Raw genomic sequence first — 17,635 nt, forward strand, 5'->3', positions numbered from 1 at the left:
AATATTTTACTGCAGCACAAGCTTTTTGAGGAGTAGAGTTCACAAACCTTATGCCAACATAAATCTGTCAAGTCTTTACAGACCTCCAAGATTTTTTGTCATTTTTTCTTACAAAACATACACCTATAAAGAAAAAGCAATGACATGAGCAGGACATCATTTTTCAGCAGCCTCATGTCTTTGGTGATCTACTGCTCTGTGCTTGCCTTCATAGCTTAAATGCATCCTACACGATAAAAGCCCTGCTGACTACATGTGGTATCTCAAAGCCAGATTCACAGATAGAATTCTTTCTAAGGCAAAACGGAAAAATGAGATGTTCCCTTGAACACCCCAGCTGAGTTTTCCACAATCTGCTACCTTTCAGATGTTTTGGACTACACCCCTCATCATCTCAGTCCATTAGACATGCTCACTGGGGTTGTATTCCTGGACATCTGGAGGTTGTAAGGTTGGGAAAGGATGCCTTACCTCACACCCTTCTCCAGCAGGGCTCAGAAATCACTGCATAAGATACAAGTTATAATATAATTAAGACAGTTATGGCTGAAAAGTTCACTTTCTTAAGTAGTTTTTCCATTCCTTCCTTCTTTCCTTCCTATCTTATCATGAGCAGCAGCAGCACAGTATAACATACCAGTCAGAATCCTTCAGAAAATGAAATGACTATGATAAAAGCCAGCCTTGTTATAAGAAAGCACTGAACAAGAAACTTGCAAGAAAATACTGTTGACAGAGATAAGCAGCATCTTACCCAGCAGCAGAAGAGATGTCAGCTCCAGCAAAAGGCACCTCATCTTTGTAGAAGACAGAAGATTAAAGGGCATCACTCTCTTCCCCACTTTTCCTTTTGCTTATTCTTTTATCTTCAGTTGTCAAACACCAGCTGGTTTTATATTTCCAGAAAATAGTATTTTGGTAAAGTGGAAATTCAACAGGAAGGGGGGCTGGGAACCAAACCAAAAAGGGGGTAAAAGAAGTGAAGGGCAGGCTTAGTGGGAGGCATGAAAGTGCCCTCAGATGCTAAATGATTACTCCAAACAGACACGATTGCCTTTCCAAAGACTGACACATTGTGCTTTGCTGCATCTACTTTGATTTCTCCCACTCTTACAGCACAGTTGGCATGGACTGTCCCTTGCTTGATCAGCCCTCCTGGAAAGCAGAAAGGTGCAGAAAAATCTGTTCACCTACTTGATCTGCTCAGACAGAAGCATCTCCTGATCTTTAAAAAAAAATCTTATGCATGTGTCCAGTGCTTCACAATCTGAACAATGAAAAAAAATGAAGTGTGCTTAAAAGTGCAGAAAAGGTCAAAACTTGCGCATAGAAATCAGCTTGGCATGAGTCTGTTAGTTAGCCTGGATGAAAGGCAACGTGGGGGGGTGGCTCCACATCGGTCCTGCTTTGTAGCGGTGGGCAAGGCAGGTTCTCTGCTTGCTTCTCTACACAGCTGGGGCAAATCAGCAACCCCAGCAGGGATGGTCCTTCAGTAGCCGGTTTTGCTCGGTTTGAATTTCTTGCAAAGGTGCTTACAATCCACGTTTATTTCGTCCTAGAAAAAGAAAAACGCAAACTTATAAAAGGAAGGAGCAGGGAATGGAATTGTTGCTGTTGAACTTCTCTCTCTCTCTCTCTCTCTCTCTCTCTCTCTCTCTCTCTCTCTCTCTTTCACGCACACCCCGTGGGAGACCGCCAAGCGTTAAATGCGGGCGGCTGTTGGGGGAACGGGTCGGGAAAGCCAGCTCGACCAGCCATGTCCCTTCGAAGAGCCCTATCTACGCAGAGGCAGGAGACCAGCCCGCTATTGTTTCAGCCTTTCTCGTACGAGAGAGAAAGAGAGAGAGAGCGAGAGAGAGAGAGAGAAGGCGCGCGAGAGCAGCCCCCTCCCCCTCTTTCCTTTCCTTTCAATTTTTCAAACTGGAGAAAAAAGCTTGAACCGGGCGCCCTCTGGAAGAAGGGAGCTTAGCGAAAGCTGAGCAGGAATTTCTGGAGCCCGAAACGGTCGCGCTAAACTGCCCAAGCTTACCGCCCGTCCCGCCGCCCCCCGGGTGTGTTGCAAGCCAGGTATGCCCCACTAGAGGCGCCCCACAATGCGAATGCCCGGCAGCGCAACAGTGCGCGAGCGCCTCGACCGCGGATCGCTTGCCTGCCCCGTCCCAGGCACTCCCTTGCCAGGCTCGGTGTCGCCGCTCCACGTGTCCCGCTCTCACCTTTCGTCCCTCGCACCGGCAGCCCAGACTCCTGTAGGGCTGGCCCCGCAGCAGAGTGCGCGGCGCTACCTCAACCTACCTGGCCGCTGTTGCGGCTGCCTCTCTCCACCCCGGTTCCGCCGCCGCCTCTTCGGCGTCTCCACTCGCGCTTCATTCTCCGTTCAGAGCTGCTGCAGGGGGTGCCGAGCGTTTCCTCCCAGCCAGATAGCTCCGCCTTCTTCCCCCTCAGTCCCTCCTCGTCCTGCGCCCTCTCCTTCCCTTAGCCAGCCAGTGCCTGTCTCTTTATCTCTCTCCGGTTGCGTCCCGCCCCGCTCCTTTCTCTTTCCTCCTTTCCTCCACCAGAGACAGGCACTGAGGGCTGGCGAAAAGCTGACCTTTTACGGGAAGAAAGCAACCGGCGGTGTTCCCTTTACCGTGGGCTTGACGCAAAAGAATCGTTGGGATTTAGCCGATGAACCTGGAGCGGGCTCATGTTTCAGTCCAGGCAGCCGCGATCCGTTTTTTCTAGCTGGCAGCGAGGAGTCGCAAAGCTGAGTGCTAGGGAAGGATAAGGCTCCGGTACGAACTACCTTTCAATCATTAACCGTTGCTATAAGAGCAATCACTGCATGTTTACCAAATCAGGATTTGTCTTCTTGCTTTTTCGACTTTTTGGGAGGATGCTGCTGCTTAGCAGTTTGTCACAGTAGGACAAATTTGAAGACCTAAACGTGGTGACGCTTTCAAAAGAAAGCAGAATGTCCTGGTGTTGGGTTAAAGACCTGAGTCCTGAAGTCCTTTAAAGTGCGGTACTGAAACAAGTGATGCCAAAAGACAGCAAAGTTGTTATTACATTGCATTTATATCCTGCCTTTTTTCTTTTTGTGTGGAACCTAAGGCAGCTTCAGTAGTTCCATTTTATCTTCACTACAACAACCCTTTGAGGAAGGTTAAGCTATGAGTGAGTGAGTGGCCCAAAGTCATTCACTGAGCTTCATGGCTGAGTGGGGACTAGAACCTACTCCAGCATCTATTTATTTCATATAATTATATCGCCTCCTTTTTCTTACCAGGAAGCCTGTGCAATTTACATACTCCTCATAACAGTCCTGGGAAGCAGGCAGGGCTGAGAATTAATGACTAACCCTAAGTCATTAATAGCTGGGTAGGGAATAGAAGTATGTGCTGAGTCCAAATCCAACACTACTTCCACAGGTCAGACAACAGAGATATGACTGAATTGCTTAATTCTGGCATTGCCCCCAGTGGGAACTGGTTACGGCCATTGCATATAAAATCTGACAGAAGCTTCCACCCACTCAGTTATGCAATATTGATAAAAATCTAAAGGTTTCCATAGTTGCTTTTAAGCACAGGTGTGAAATTATAAAAACCAACCAGGACAACAAAAGCAGAAACTGGAACTTGAATAGTAGAGCAAATTCCATTCTTTGATTTTTGTTTTAACAGCATTCAGGTATATCCTGTTGCTTGTGTGGACTGCTGCTATGCTGTAAAGAACATAGGTGATTCTGCACATTACATAGGAAAAACAAGCTGCAGCAGGATCTGGCACAGGGCAAAAGCCTGGTGACCTGTTTCTACCTGCAGGATGAGCTGTGCCAACAAAGTGAAAATGGGTGCTTCTGAGTAGCAAAGATGAATAACTGCTGTAATCCAGTGTGCTTACTCAGCAGTTTTGTAACTGAAGATCTTTTGAGTCATTTCTAGTCATGATGCTATAACAAAGAATTTATAAGTTGTAGCTTGTGTGGGATGGATTAAACAGTAAGCTTGCTGCTGGTGATGCAAATAAAACAGGCTTTTCCTTGACCTTGCAGATAGGAAAGTAGATGTAAGTTGAGAAAGTTCTGACCTGATCTAAATGTTCCATGGACTGGTTAAGTAGGGATGAGGCCATAGGCCAGGCATGGGAGGCCTGGATTAGGTACAGTTGCAAGAAGTTGGATCCCATCTATGTATTTCCATGAGATACCTGTCCCTAGTTAGATGTTTGGTGCCATGCCCCTGGGCAGAGGCAGATATCCTTGGCATACACCGATTGTCCTAACCCATTTCATTATGAATGTTGAGACAAAATTTTCCTTGGCTGCTCTGATCATTGCTTTCTTGAAGGGAAAAGACAGAGGATTGTGATTCTCTTGATCTTGCTAGATCACTCATCCCATTTTTGCATACCATTTTTGCATGCCATTGACCATTATATTCTTGTGGAGCATCTCTGTAAGGCTCTGTTCTACTGTGCAGCCAGTGTGGGTCAATAATTTTATCTATGTTATATTTTGTTGTATTTTATCTATGTGAGCCGTCCTGAGGCTTTCACGACAGGACGGCATATAAATACTTTAAATAAATAAATAAATACGGTGTTTCTGTCCTACTCATGGTGATGGTTCCCGAAAGTACCTTTGGGTGACTGTGCTGTGGATCTCTGGCAATTATGCTTTGGGAAGTTGCAAGGTACCATTTTATCTCCAGTGCCATTTAACATCTATATGAAGCCACTGGAAGCAGTCATTAGGAAATTTGGGATAAAGTGTCACCTATATGCTGATTATACCTGCCTCTAGTTCATTTGAATCAGGAGAGCCCATGCATGTTCTAAACCAGTGTCTGGGCACAGGGGTGGATTGGATAAGGGCTGGTAAACTGAGACTAACTCCTGACAGTGGGTGAGTGTTCCTGGGTTTGGGAATTGGAGAATTTGACTATTCTAGATGGGATTACATGTCTTCAGAAAGAGCAGGTATTTATTTTGGGAGTGCTCCTAGATTCATTATTGTTCTTAGGGAAGCAAGTGACCCTTCGCATTTTGGTTGGTATGTCATTTGTGCACTTTTCTGGAGAGGGATGGCCTAGTCATTGTAGTGCCTGCACTGATGGTATCATATTTAGATTACTATATCACACTCTGTATGAGATATAGTTATACTTGGTCCATAAGCTGCAAGTGTTGCAGAATGCGGTAGCTAGGATGCTGAGCAGGGTACCAGCTTTGCACATATTGCAGTGGTATTGAAGCAGCTGCACTGGCTGCATATTAGCTATTGAACAGAGTCTGAGGTCTTACTGTTGACATATGAGGAATCCCTGAAAAGCTTGGGATCAGGTTACCTAGCAGACCACCAATCTAGACTCCAATATATACTTGTGAGCTTACCAAACTAATTGTAGGGTGGCCTTGCTAGTTGCACCACAACCAGTAGATTGCCATCTTGTTGAAACTCAGAAGCAGGTCTGCTCTTTGCTCTTCCCCTTTGCTCTCCACCCCAGTATTGGGAGGTGCCAGGTGTGGCATTCCTTAGGCTCCTCCATATACCCATTTCTTTACCTAGACCTTCCTTGATTAATGGTGCTGCCCAATTTGTCTGTTAATTACATTTTGAGTGCTTGGTTTTAATGTTTTATAGTGGTTTGTAAATTATTAATAAGACTATTTCTGTAATTATGATGATGTATTTAATTGTTCTTTGGAAAAATAGTTTGCTTTTATGTGTTGTCATCTTCAACTTATGGCAAACCTATGAATGAAAGCCATCCGGAATGTCCTATCCATGACAGACCGGCTCAGCTCTTCTAAATTCAAGCCTGTGGCTTGTGGCTTCCTTTATGGAATCACTCCATCTCTTGCTTGGTCTTCTTTTTCTTCTTCTGCCTTCAACATTCCCTAGCATGGTTCTCTTCTCCAGGGAGTTTCAGTTTTTTCATTTTTGCTTTTAGGAAAAGCTGGCTTGATTTGATCTAGGACCCACTCGTTCATCTTTTTGTGAGAATTCACAAAGCTCTCCTGCAACACCATGCTTCAAATGCATAAATTTTCTTCCTGTCAGCTTTCACCATTGTCCATCTTTTCTACCCATACGTAATGACCAGGAGTACAGTAGTGTGGATGATCTTGGCTTGGGTCTCCAGTAGAACAAACTTATACTCCATCTTTTCTAGTTCTTTTATTGCTGTCCTTCCAAATTTAAGTGGCTATACTCTCATTTGAATTGATGGCTGAGCTAGGTAAAATCTTCCACAATTTCATTTTGTTCATTATTAACCTTAATGTTGGGTAATATTTCAATGTTTTCTTAATAGTGAGCTGTACTCTTGCTTTTGAACTTCCTTCTTTTACTTTCACCAGGAGTCATTTCAAGTCATTGCTGATTACTGCTGGTAGTACAGTATCATCTGCATGTCTTAAATTATTAATGTGTCTTCTGCCAATTTTTACTCCTGCCTCTGATTCCAATCCAGCTTTCCTTATGATATTTTCCGTGTACAGATTGAACAGCCAGGGAGCTAAAATATGCCCTTCTCTGACATCTTAGTCTATGGGAAATCATTATGTTTCTCTATATTTTGTCCTAACAGTAGATTCTTGCCCATGATTCAGGATAAACATCAAGACAATCAAATGTTGAATCATACCCAATTCTTTCAGGACTATCCAAAGCTTTTTAGCCAAACAGTCAAAGACTTTGCTGTAGTCTATAAAGCACAGACTGATCTTCTGAAATTGTTGGTGTGTTTTAGTAGCCAACATGTATTTGCTGTGTCTCTTCCTTTTTGAAAACCAGCATATGCAGTTTTTCTAAGAATACTTTTATTCAGCATCTTTGCATTTGAATCTTCTAATCTTTTGGAATTGACATTGACTTCAACCCCAACCAAGGATAAGAAAGATTTAGAGAAGTTTTTAAGAAGCCTTTTAAGGGAAAGCTTGCAGCTTGAATCCAAGAGCACAAAAAGCCTCTCCTGTTCTAAGGTCTAAGGGTATCACACTTGATTTGGTAAATACCATGACTGCTAGGGAGAATTCTGCAAGCTCCAAGGGTTTCTTTTTTATTTACTTCTTAATCTATCCTTCATCACCTGTAAAGGAATTTCTTCCTGCCTTAACCATCTAAACTCTCATTTGCATGTTTTTCCCAATCCAGGTTGTATATGTAAGTAAGTACCAGCATAATAAACCAAAATACACATTATATGCAGATATGCATAGGAATAGCCCAACATCCTTTTTTAATAGGAAAAGCCAGTTGAGTAGGAGGTGATTGAAATTGGAAAAGCACTACAGCGAATACTAATGTACTGGTCTCAGTCTACCATTCCCATGCTTGAATTACTCTTTCAAGCTAGTTCTCTGGAGGACGGGAGAGAAGACCTGCTTGGGGGTAAGATTTCTCAACAGAGAAGTGTTGATTTAGGAAAGGCTTATACATCTTATATTTCATTTTGTTTCCAATCATTCCTCTATCAAAGTTTGTTTTCCAGTTAAAATGGGCCTTTGAAGTGTTGTAACATACTTTTGCATGAGAAGCATACATGGATCCTAAAGCATGGAGGAAAACCTGTGGTTGATTCTCAACAGTGAGGTAGCCTTCGCCCAGTTGTTCCTGATAGTGGTGGCAGGGGATCACATGAATTAAGAGTGCAAGCTAAGGATTAATTTCATTTTTATAATGCAGTTACAAATTGCAACAGGATCCAGAACTAATTAACTGTTCTAGATGCATTAGCGAGCTTGGGTACAAATGGAGGTCATAACAAGGGGGAGAAGGAATGATTCCAAGTAACTTGGTTGGAAGTTTCTGTTTGGCAAACAAAAATTAGAATGTTCACTAAGAAGGTATGAAAATTTCAATCACAAAACATGTAAATATGTCCCATTTGAAAATATTCAGAAATATTATTGAAAATATTCAGGAATTGTCAAATACATGCTTGCATTCAAATCATTCATAATTTCCAGTTCTATGCAAATTTGTTCTAGAAATGGAACAGAAATGGAACTCAGCCCCACTTTTGTCTATGGAGGAAATCTGAGCAGATTAGGAAATTTGTGCAGATTTGGGAAGATCTACCCAAATCTCCAATTGGATTGTCCTTGATTTCCTCAAATGACCCATTCATGAGAAGCAGTAGCAATCATGAATGGAAATCAGACATGATACGATTAAGGAGATAATGTTTGCAGAATCCTAGCAATCTTAGATGTTGCTCATTTGCTGAGCCCCAGTGTTCACTATGCTTTGAAATCATGATGACTGCATTCTGTTAGAAGTCTGGCCTGGTTTGTTATGCTCTGATTATACGTATGACTATCAGTATATGACATATTAACATCTAACAAGCCCTTCACTTTCTGGATTCAGTTCTGCTTTATTTAGATACTTAGGCTTTTCACAGTTGCAAATAGGGCAGTCTTGGAACCAGAGAAAAGAAGGGGCTCACAATTTTTGGGCAGAGATATATAACTGACCATAGGCTTCCATATCTTTAATTCTGTACAGACTTTTCTGTCCTCATAGACCATCATGTAAATTGCTAGATAGACTATCAAGCTAGTGAAAGAACAAAGGATCCAGTTCATGTATAATGGTGGCAAATTGTTGGTTAAGTAGCATGCACCATGACAAATCATGAGTTAGGCACATGACACAGCCATTTTGGATATTCACCTCCCAGTCAGCCCAGCTGGAAAGAGTAAGACTGTGGATTCCTCCAGACACATGCTGGAGCACAGTGTGTCAATTATTTTATCATTTGCCACTGCTAAATGTGATCAGCACCAAATAGACTTTTGTGTCAATATTCAAGAAAAACAAGTAACAAAGTCAAAAAGAAACAAGCCTGTGGTGGTTTGTATATAATTCATGTAGCATGCTCCATACCATTTTAAATTAGCATTTGATATTTTTAGTAGGGAGTAACCATAGGAATATATATTATAAAATCTTTATAAATAGCAGAAAATTAGCAAGTGCTGCTTAATACAGTTGAAGGCTCACATAGTTTTCACATTTTTCATTCTTCTTTCAGAATGTTGCATTAATGCATAATAACAATCATGTACATAATGCAACCATGGAAATGACTTTATAGTATTATAATATTAATCCCATTTCAGTTAAATTAGATTAGTATAATAAGCACAGTTTGCTAAAGACTGTTAATAGGCACCTGTGTGCTCTGTCTGGATCTACCTAATTTTTATGCCTGCTCTCTTCACTGACCTCAGTAATAACATAAAAAAGCTTAGCTCTCATTACTCCTCATTTTACCTTTAGATCTTTTCAAAAGTATTTACTGATTTTCAGAAGGGGTTTTCAAAGATAAGTAATCCCCATTGCTTAGACCAGGGAAATGAGGTAAGGCACTTTCTCTGACCTCCTTACAGCCATTCCATAATGGGGTTGTGCTAGAATCTAAAGAATGCCCTCTTTCTGCTTGCCACCCCCTCTTTCTAATCACCTCTTAATGGAACATACAAAATCCTATGCTTCTATCAGTTTTTGCATTATACCACACATACCAAATGACTATGGTTGTCAAACAAGCCCATGGCTTTTTGTATTCAGTCTTTTAATAAATCCAGTTTCTGAGGCAATTGAAAGATGTTCAGATCTTCTACACACTAAATTGTCAGATAGCAACAGGCAACTTTGTACATACAGACCAAAATCCCAGTACAACTCCTACCAACACATTTTCATATAACACTGTAGTGGGAACCAGGATCTTGGTGTTAGTGAAAATGGGATCCTACAAGGTGCTTGCACTTGTCCAAGCACTTTGTCAACATCCTCAAGCTCTACCACCTGAAACTCATCCAAAAAGACAAGGCTGTGCCATGGATAATTCAGATGGGCCTAAAATGTCCTTGTGTGAATCTGTAATAGGCACTGGATGACCCTAAAAAGCTCTGTGTGTAAGAGAGAGGCAGGGCCATATTGTTTCTTTGCTGCCCTCACTGTCCCTAAATACTGTATATCTCACTACAGGCACATATAAGGGCTTTGCTGGATCTACTAGAAGTTTTTCTCCCTTTGTACTGTACTGTTCTCTCAGCTTCACGATATATGAAAGAGCCAGATTAACTATACTATGCAGAGGGTGCCCAGGTGTGATTGTGTTGACCAAATGTCATTTCTCTGTTACAAAGCCTGACTGGGATTCAATAAGACCCCCTGCCTTATCAGCAGAAAGCCCCTAGAATCCTCTGGAAATCATCCAGATCCATTAATCTCTGGGGGTGGATAATCATTATAGGTCTCCCACCATCACAGGGAGAAATACCACCATTAACCTAAATCTCAGCAGGCAGTGATCTGACCATGATGGAAGAACCATATCAGAGTTCTCCACCTTCAGATTTTATCCTCAGGGCCAGTTGAAAAAAACACCCCGGAATGGGCTCTGTTACCATTAGGATCTGGGCAGCTCCAGGGCTCTATCTGCTGACTTAGCAGCAGAATAACAACCCTGGTAGTTGCAGGATTAGTCCCAAGCTCTGCTGCAGCTGCCATGTCCTTGATGAGCACCACCTGAAAGCTTTGGGTTCTAGCTATATAACAGCATGCTCTTCCTTCCAGAAGCTGTCTTAGTTAATGTAGATTGTTTTAGTGTTGTGCCTTGACATACTTTTGTGGTCTTGTTGTTCCTGGACCCTGTTTGGTTATCCTGTACCAAGGCAATTAGAAATGTAGAAACATCTGGAGACCTGAGGGCAATTAGACAGGGCAACCACCAGACTTGCTGACTCAGTGAGGACCAGAACATGATAAAGCTGTGTTCCCCTTACCTGGCTAGCCCTTCTCCCAGTGCCACCTCTAACCAGTGCTACACCTTACAGATCCCCTTCACATTGTCCCAAGTCTTCCCTTCAGTGCACATGTTCAAGACCTAGGAATTTAGATTTAATATTAATAATCAGGTCTAAATTACTGTTTTATTATCTCTGATCTGTGGTAACTCAAATGCAATGGTGACTTGGTACACGTGGAAGAACATATGCTCATTATGACAGTTTTCATAGCCATACCCACAAGTAATGTCCAAAAAAAAAAAAAAGGATGCTGCTATGTTGTTTCATATCAATAATCCAGCTGTAGTCATTTTTATCTCGACCAGGAGCAGGTCTTTTGTAAAGCTAACAAATTTTAATCAACCCTCCAAAATACCTTGCATTACAACAGGTACGGATCACATTCCCTGCCTTCTGACCACCATTTTGTATCTAGTTCCAGTTGATGGACTTTGAGGTGCTAGTAAAACACAATATAGTTCTATAAGCCCAAAACTGCCCTCCCTTGACTGCCCTTAAGGAAAATACATTTTTCCCACTGAAAATTGGATACATGTATGTAAATTAATTGTGCATCTCTAAACAAGCAAGTTCAGACCCCAACAATTTCTTTAGCATCATCTAGTGAGATTTTAATTTTTAATGGCCATTCTTCATATTCCTAGAAATGAAGTCTGCTGAAGATCACATTTGAAAACACAACAATTACTATAGCTATGCACTGGGACCATAACTGCAAGAGAAGAAAAATGGGCATTTATAATTAGTCACACTCTGATTTATTTATTCCTACAGTACATGGATGGGTCAGGAAGTCAGCCTTTAGTAGCAGTGACAAAATGAGTCCACTGTGGCATGGTTATTGTCAGTGGAGTTCTTTCTACAAACCATATCAAATACAGGAGGAGGAAAAAAAACTATTTTAAGATAAATCAACATGTTTCCAGATTTTCAGGACATCTGTCACCAGGCACTAGAGTGTATGGTAGCTAATCCTGCAGCAGATTTTCTTTTAACCATTACTTGTCAGGAAGGTCTGTCAATAGATATGTTGCCCCTCTTTATCATACCTGTGCCGGTCAATGCTTTTCTTAACTTATGAACTATATTCTGTTTAGAAGGAAGTACTGATGTCATTTCAGTGGGACAGCATTAAGCAAGCTAAGAAATCCTATTCCACAGGGGTAGAATTGGAATTAGTGCTTCAGCACAGAGCTACTAGTCCTGATGGCTTGATGCCATCCCGTGTCAGAGGGAGTGTGCCTGTTTATGCCCATTGTTTGGGAACCTGAGTGGAAAAGTGCTTTTGCATTCCTGTCCTGCTTGTGAGTTTTCCACAGGCAGCTGTTGGTCATTGTGTGAACAGAATATTGCTCTTTTTCTTTTTCTTACAGTAAACCCAAACTTTCAGGAAGTGAAGTCTACTGGTGTGGAAGACAGAGTTTTGAACACAGATGAGTCCCTGCCCAGTCCTGAGGCAAAATGGATGACATTGGGCAAATCAGTATAATCCACTTCAGTGTGCTGTTGTGAGTATAAAATGGGATAATGCACTATATTTGTACTAACCCCTTTAAAAATTGACAAAAATTGACAAAGGCAACATACCTGGGTGTGTAGTTATCTTTCATCCCATGGTTTATGTCTGCTGCTGAGTGCAAGTATATGCCTTTCTCCACCAATATTTGTGTGTGTCACTGGCAGCCAGACCTGTCTACTGTCAAGCTTGAAACAACAGCTTAGTACAGTATTTATTTAAAATATTTCTACCCCGTCCTACACAAAAATCGTCCCAGGACAGCTTTCATCCCAGTATTGCTACACTGCTGCTCCTTTCCCCAAGTCTCTAATCAGTATAGCTGTGTTTACACAAGGGCTCTCTCACACACACCTTTGCATTGTTACAACCCAAAAGAATTGCAGAGCCCAGGCAGCACCAGCCATTTAGATCTTCCGGGTTGGCTGAGTTGCAAAGCTATTTATCTTTGACTCAAGTAACCAAGGTACTTCTGATCTCATGGCTTTGTCTTTACTAAATGAGTATATATACTGTATTATATCTGAAGACAAGAATAATAGATAAAGGTAACTGGAACTGGATCTTCTCATTGTGCTTTCTTCATATCCAAAGGAACAAGGGTTTTTTTTAAACTGCAGCACAACGTGAAATCTGTAAGCTGCTAACAGCAATCATAGAATCTTGTGTATAGGGAACTTATTTCTTTTGATCAACATTACGTTCTTCCTCTCAAATATCTTGGCCCCTCATGAGGTCAGGAAGTGTTTGGCTAGAGATTTTCCCTCTTGCTGTTTTATCTTTCCATTCTGTCTTTCTGTCAAAGACTGAAAGCAGTCGAGTAAAATTGAAACAGGCGCTTGCTTGACACGGAGAACTTTCATGTACCTCCCCTGATATAGATGATCAGCAAGCAGCAGAAGCAACCAAACATCTGCTTCTGTGGCCAGTTTTCCCAACTACTCGGCAAGAAGCCATAAATAAGGTATGTCATATGCCAAAGAAGAGAGAGCAACAATGTGACAAGGGTAACAGTGGATTCCATGTGCAGTAAAACTCCAGTGCTTGTTTCTCTAGTCTGTTCAGTCTAAGTAGTGTATGATTACTAAAGGTAGAACTAGATGAGAGAGAGCAGTTGCCACTCCTTTCTCATCAGATACGTCTAGTTTAACATATTACATGATGTTACTTATATTGGCTGACAGTGGCAGAACAGCCAGGATGCATAATATGGGGAAAGGATGTTGCTGCATACACAGTGACTGCAAGGAAGCAGGCGAGGAAAAAACACAGAGCAGCACTTTGGCATGTCTTTAAATTTAGCCATATAGGCATTATTCCTTATTTTTAATATCTTGAATTCCTTACGCATTTCTCACAGTTCCTTTAAAATTTGTATGCATTGCACTTAATCTTTGCTTTGTCCATGCACAATCTAAAGTAATCTGAATTCCTCAGCAACTAAAAATTGTATAAATCATGCACAATTTGCATTACTTCTTTTTTATAATTTAAAGTGCAATCCTATGCATGATTGGACAGAAAGCCCTGCTGCTCCCAGCATGGCTGACTGGAGAATGGCAGGATTTCTAGGACTTCTTTTATGTCTGTACATAAGATAACATCATTAGTCTATTTCAGCTAATCATGGTATAAGGTAGAGACCCTCTGGCCTCTGAAATTTTACTAAGGCACTTCTAAGATTTCACCAAGCATTCTCTGCACATTTTCAGTCCACCAGGATTGATCCACTTTACTGCTGAGATTCTTCGGAAACAGTTCTGTGGCCAGCTTCACACTCTGGCTTTTTATGCAAACAGATATACATGGGTATTCTGTCAGCTGTACCTGACAGAATACCTCTCACATTACAAATTACCAATGCACTATAATCAATATCTGAGAACTTCTTAGTGTCACCTCCAAGGCAGGCTTGGAGGACACCAACAAAAGGGGGGGGGGGGTTCCTCAGTGATGGCCCCTGTTTGCAAAATGATCTTCCAACTGAGCCTCGCCTGACACTGACTTTGTCACCCTTTCAGCACCAGGTTAAGACATGAGCCCCTCGTGCTCAGGTATTCAAACATAACTAAAGTTCCTTGATGGCTTGATGTGCTATCTGTGCCTGTTTTTAACAGTCTGTTGTATATTGAATTGTGGTTTTAGCTGCTAAACTGTTTTAAAAATTTAAAACATTTAAAATTCTGTATTATGGAAAAATGTGTGCCTGTTTTTATTGTAGGGCTCTCAGGATTCCTTTTAAGAAGTTATTACTCCTTATGTGGAAAACTGCTGTTATTATCAGAATCTCCTATGGGTTTGAAGGGGCTGAGAATACCGCTTTAAACCCTGAAGTGGGAGAGTTGTTTGGTTATATTGTTGATTGTGTATATATCTCAGTGCCTGTGGACAATATGGTGCATTAAAATGTGTGAATAAACACTATTAAACTTTGAGCAGTGGAAAATTACCCAAACAAGAGCTCTAGTCCTTTTGTTTGTTAACAGAGCAGAATTTGTATCAGCTTCTTTTCAGAAGAACTTTCTGAGAGAGGATCAGGTAAGGACACCATTGGTTAATTTCCCAGGGAATCAGTGGCAGGGCACAAATCTGACCTGTGGATGGTTCCCAGTTCAATCCCTATTTTCTCCAATTATGAAAAATTCCAAGCAGAAAAGCTGCGAAACATGTTTTGAAAATGTAGAGAGCATATCATTTGGAGTAGGCAATACATGGCAGTAGACTGACTTCATGCAGAGCAGATTTGTATGGACTTTTCTCTGCTCAGTCTGCCATCAATGAAATATGTGATGCATTTTCCTCCACTGTAACAAATCAGTTATCCCAGTTAATGGATCACTGTTTTCATATCTGTTCCAGAAGCATCAACAGATCTTAAGTTACATCGTATGCTCTCTGGATATTATCTGGGGCCCTGGGATTATTCAGAGTTCCTCTGACCATGGACCTGGGATTCCAAATTCTAGCCTCCCATACTGTCTCACTTGCAGCTAGCATGTAAAGAACTACGCTGGGTGCTTTTCCAAAGTTAGAAATTGGCCTCAGAGAAGGTTATAAGGAGCACTGGGGTGGTGGAAGAGGCTGGGGTTGATGATCTATACCATATCCAAATGGTGCTATAGCCTCCTTCCCTCTCTTTCATGGTAATTGATGTAGACAGTTGAAAATGGCTGTCTAGATGAAATGTGAGGAGTAGGAGAATGGAAATAGCCACTGTTGCACCTTGTATTGGATGCACAGAGTCCTCTGTGTTTGGAGGATTATACGCATGAAATGTAGGGGACACTGGATCACACCCTATTTCAGGTAATTGTTGGAGGTGTAATATTCCTAATCTCCTATTATCCATACATTTTGGCAAACAGTTGCGCCTCTTTGGGAGGAGGTCATAATATGGATAAACAACATATTGGAAAGTTTTAAATATTTGATGATGCACATGTTCATTTAAATTATTTAGCTATTGCTTGGAAGTGAATGGATTTTCTGCACTCTTTTGACAGCTAAGAACTAGACACTGCAACATTGGAGGGATAAATTTCTGCCTCCTAAAACAGAATGGACTGAGGACCAAGTAACTTTTCCAACATTTGAGTGGATGGTATTTAGATGCCACCTGTAAATGGATGGATATACAAATGTTTGATGTGCCTTTCTGGAAGCACAAATGATGCACATCTGCTTTATTGAAAGCTGTATTTTCATACACACATGTGCAGACAGGCACACTCTTTATATGCACCTATTATAGAAATGTTAAAAATAATAAGTGATTTATTCAAATTTATATAAGAAAATTGTATTTTTTCTTTTATGGTTTTGTTCAATTCACACCTGTGGCAAGGTGTGCAAGAAATGTCCAGATCAGCATACCACTCAATTAATCTCTCTATTAAGGTTCTCTTTTGAGGACAAATTCAGGTAAGATAGTGAGAAACTGGATTCATAAGAGCTACAAGGGTAGCAGGAGTTCCAAACCATAGAAGGAAAGGCTTAAGGGCCCACAGAAGCTAAGAAAGATGATGATGAAAGCAGTATGTTTGAAAGAATGGCAGAATGAAGACAGTGATTAGTTGTTAAAGAAATATCCTCCTTTGAACTGTTCAAGGGTTAGAGAAGCCTTTAACTCTCCATAGGGTATTGTTTGAAATAGTGATCTGTAAGCGTCATCCCAATTTAGTTTCTAGGAGTCTTCATAATCATAGTGTAATTATATAACAGCATAAGAATATTTTCCAGCAACTATGTTTTTCAAAGAAATCAATTAGATTGGGTACCTATAAGCTGCCTCTTTCTCAGTCCACTCAGCAGCTCCCCACTGCTTTCTCATCTATACAATTTGATTTTCTCATATCGGCAGTTTAGTATAGTATGAAATTGGGTTACATGGCTTGCTTTTACAAAATGAAAACTAGATTAGTACGAAATCTACATTCTGTTTCTGGTTCGTTCTCCACTCCTGTTCTGCAGAGCTTTATTACTAGAGGGAGAAATGGAAGAGTTGCAAGCAAATCTTCCTTGATATGTAGTAGCTAGTTCTTAGAAGCTGCCAAAGCACCCGAAAGAAATGAATTGATATCACTATAATCACAAATCAATGATTGGTAATATCATGTTCAGTACAGCAGTCAGCAACATTTCTAATTGAAATTAAGGGTCTAAGTAGATGAGGTCATGCTAACCAATAACAAGAGTTTCTATTTCTTTTTCTGTTTTTGTAAAACAGTTGCATGGAATATAAATTCAGTCCTACAGGTCTGATTAGAATCAATTGCCCTCCCCTAAGGTTGCTTTTTATTTTCAAAAGCAAGCAAACTAAAGAGCATAATCCAAACATATCAGCTAGTTTAACCTTAATACATTTAAATATGTCTAGGCTGACCACGAAATCCAGTGAAATCAACACCTCTACATTCAATGAATGTGTGGAGTTCTCAGTCATGCATGCTAAACCCAATCCCCTTCCATTACCATGTACTGACTCCCCTGATGAACATTGATGAGAAGAAGCTTGTCACACACAGCTGCATGTCTGGAGAGTTTCTGCACTCACAGAAGGACGCTTATTGGACAGTCCCTCCAATCCCTCCCAAATGCAAGAGCTCTCAAATGCATACATGTCTATGCATGGAGAACACTGTCTTACAAATATCCACTGACTATTCTACTAACGTTTAAAACCCTAAATGGCTTCAGGTTATCTGAAGGATTGCCTCCTCCCATATGTACCTACCCTGGCTGTGAACTCATCTTTGGGGGTCCTTCACTGGGAACCCCTTCCAAGGGAAATATGGTGTGTGGTTTCCAGGA

General features: G+C 41.1%; 1 protein-coding gene and 1 long non-coding RNA gene across 2 annotated transcripts in view; one reads left to right on the forward strand and one right to left on the reverse strand.

The window, feature by feature from the left end:
- The window catches only part of IGSF3 (immunoglobulin superfamily member 3), a 128,249-nt gene extending 125,867 nt beyond the window's left edge, over positions 1–2,382 (reverse strand). The window contains exons 1-2 of the mRNA XM_044442501.1: positions 2,293–2,382; positions 755–1,555 (exon numbers count right to left, since the gene is read on the reverse strand). Of these exons, the coding sequence (XP_044298436.1) occupies positions 755–827 (73 nt within the window). The 5' untranslated portion in view covers positions 828–1,555; positions 2,293–2,382. The remainder of the gene's footprint in view (positions 1–754; positions 1,556–2,292) is intronic.
- Positions 2,383–2,544: 162 nt separating this feature from the next.
- Positions 2,545–13,344, forward strand: LOC123029583. Its single transcript, XR_006415947.1, has 3 exons — positions 2,545–2,771; positions 12,183–12,317; positions 13,131–13,344. It is a non-coding gene; the product is annotated as an uncharacterized LOC123029583 (long non-coding RNA).
- The last annotated feature ends 4,291 nt before the right edge of the window (positions 13,345–17,635 follow it).

This window comes from Varanus komodoensis, unplaced genomic scaffold, assembly GCF_004798865.1.
Source record: "Varanus komodoensis strain SLA01 unplaced genomic scaffold, ASM479886v1 scaffold4, whole genome shotgun sequence".
NCBI lineage: Eukaryota > Metazoa > Chordata > Lepidosauria > Squamata > Varanidae > Varanus > Varanus komodoensis.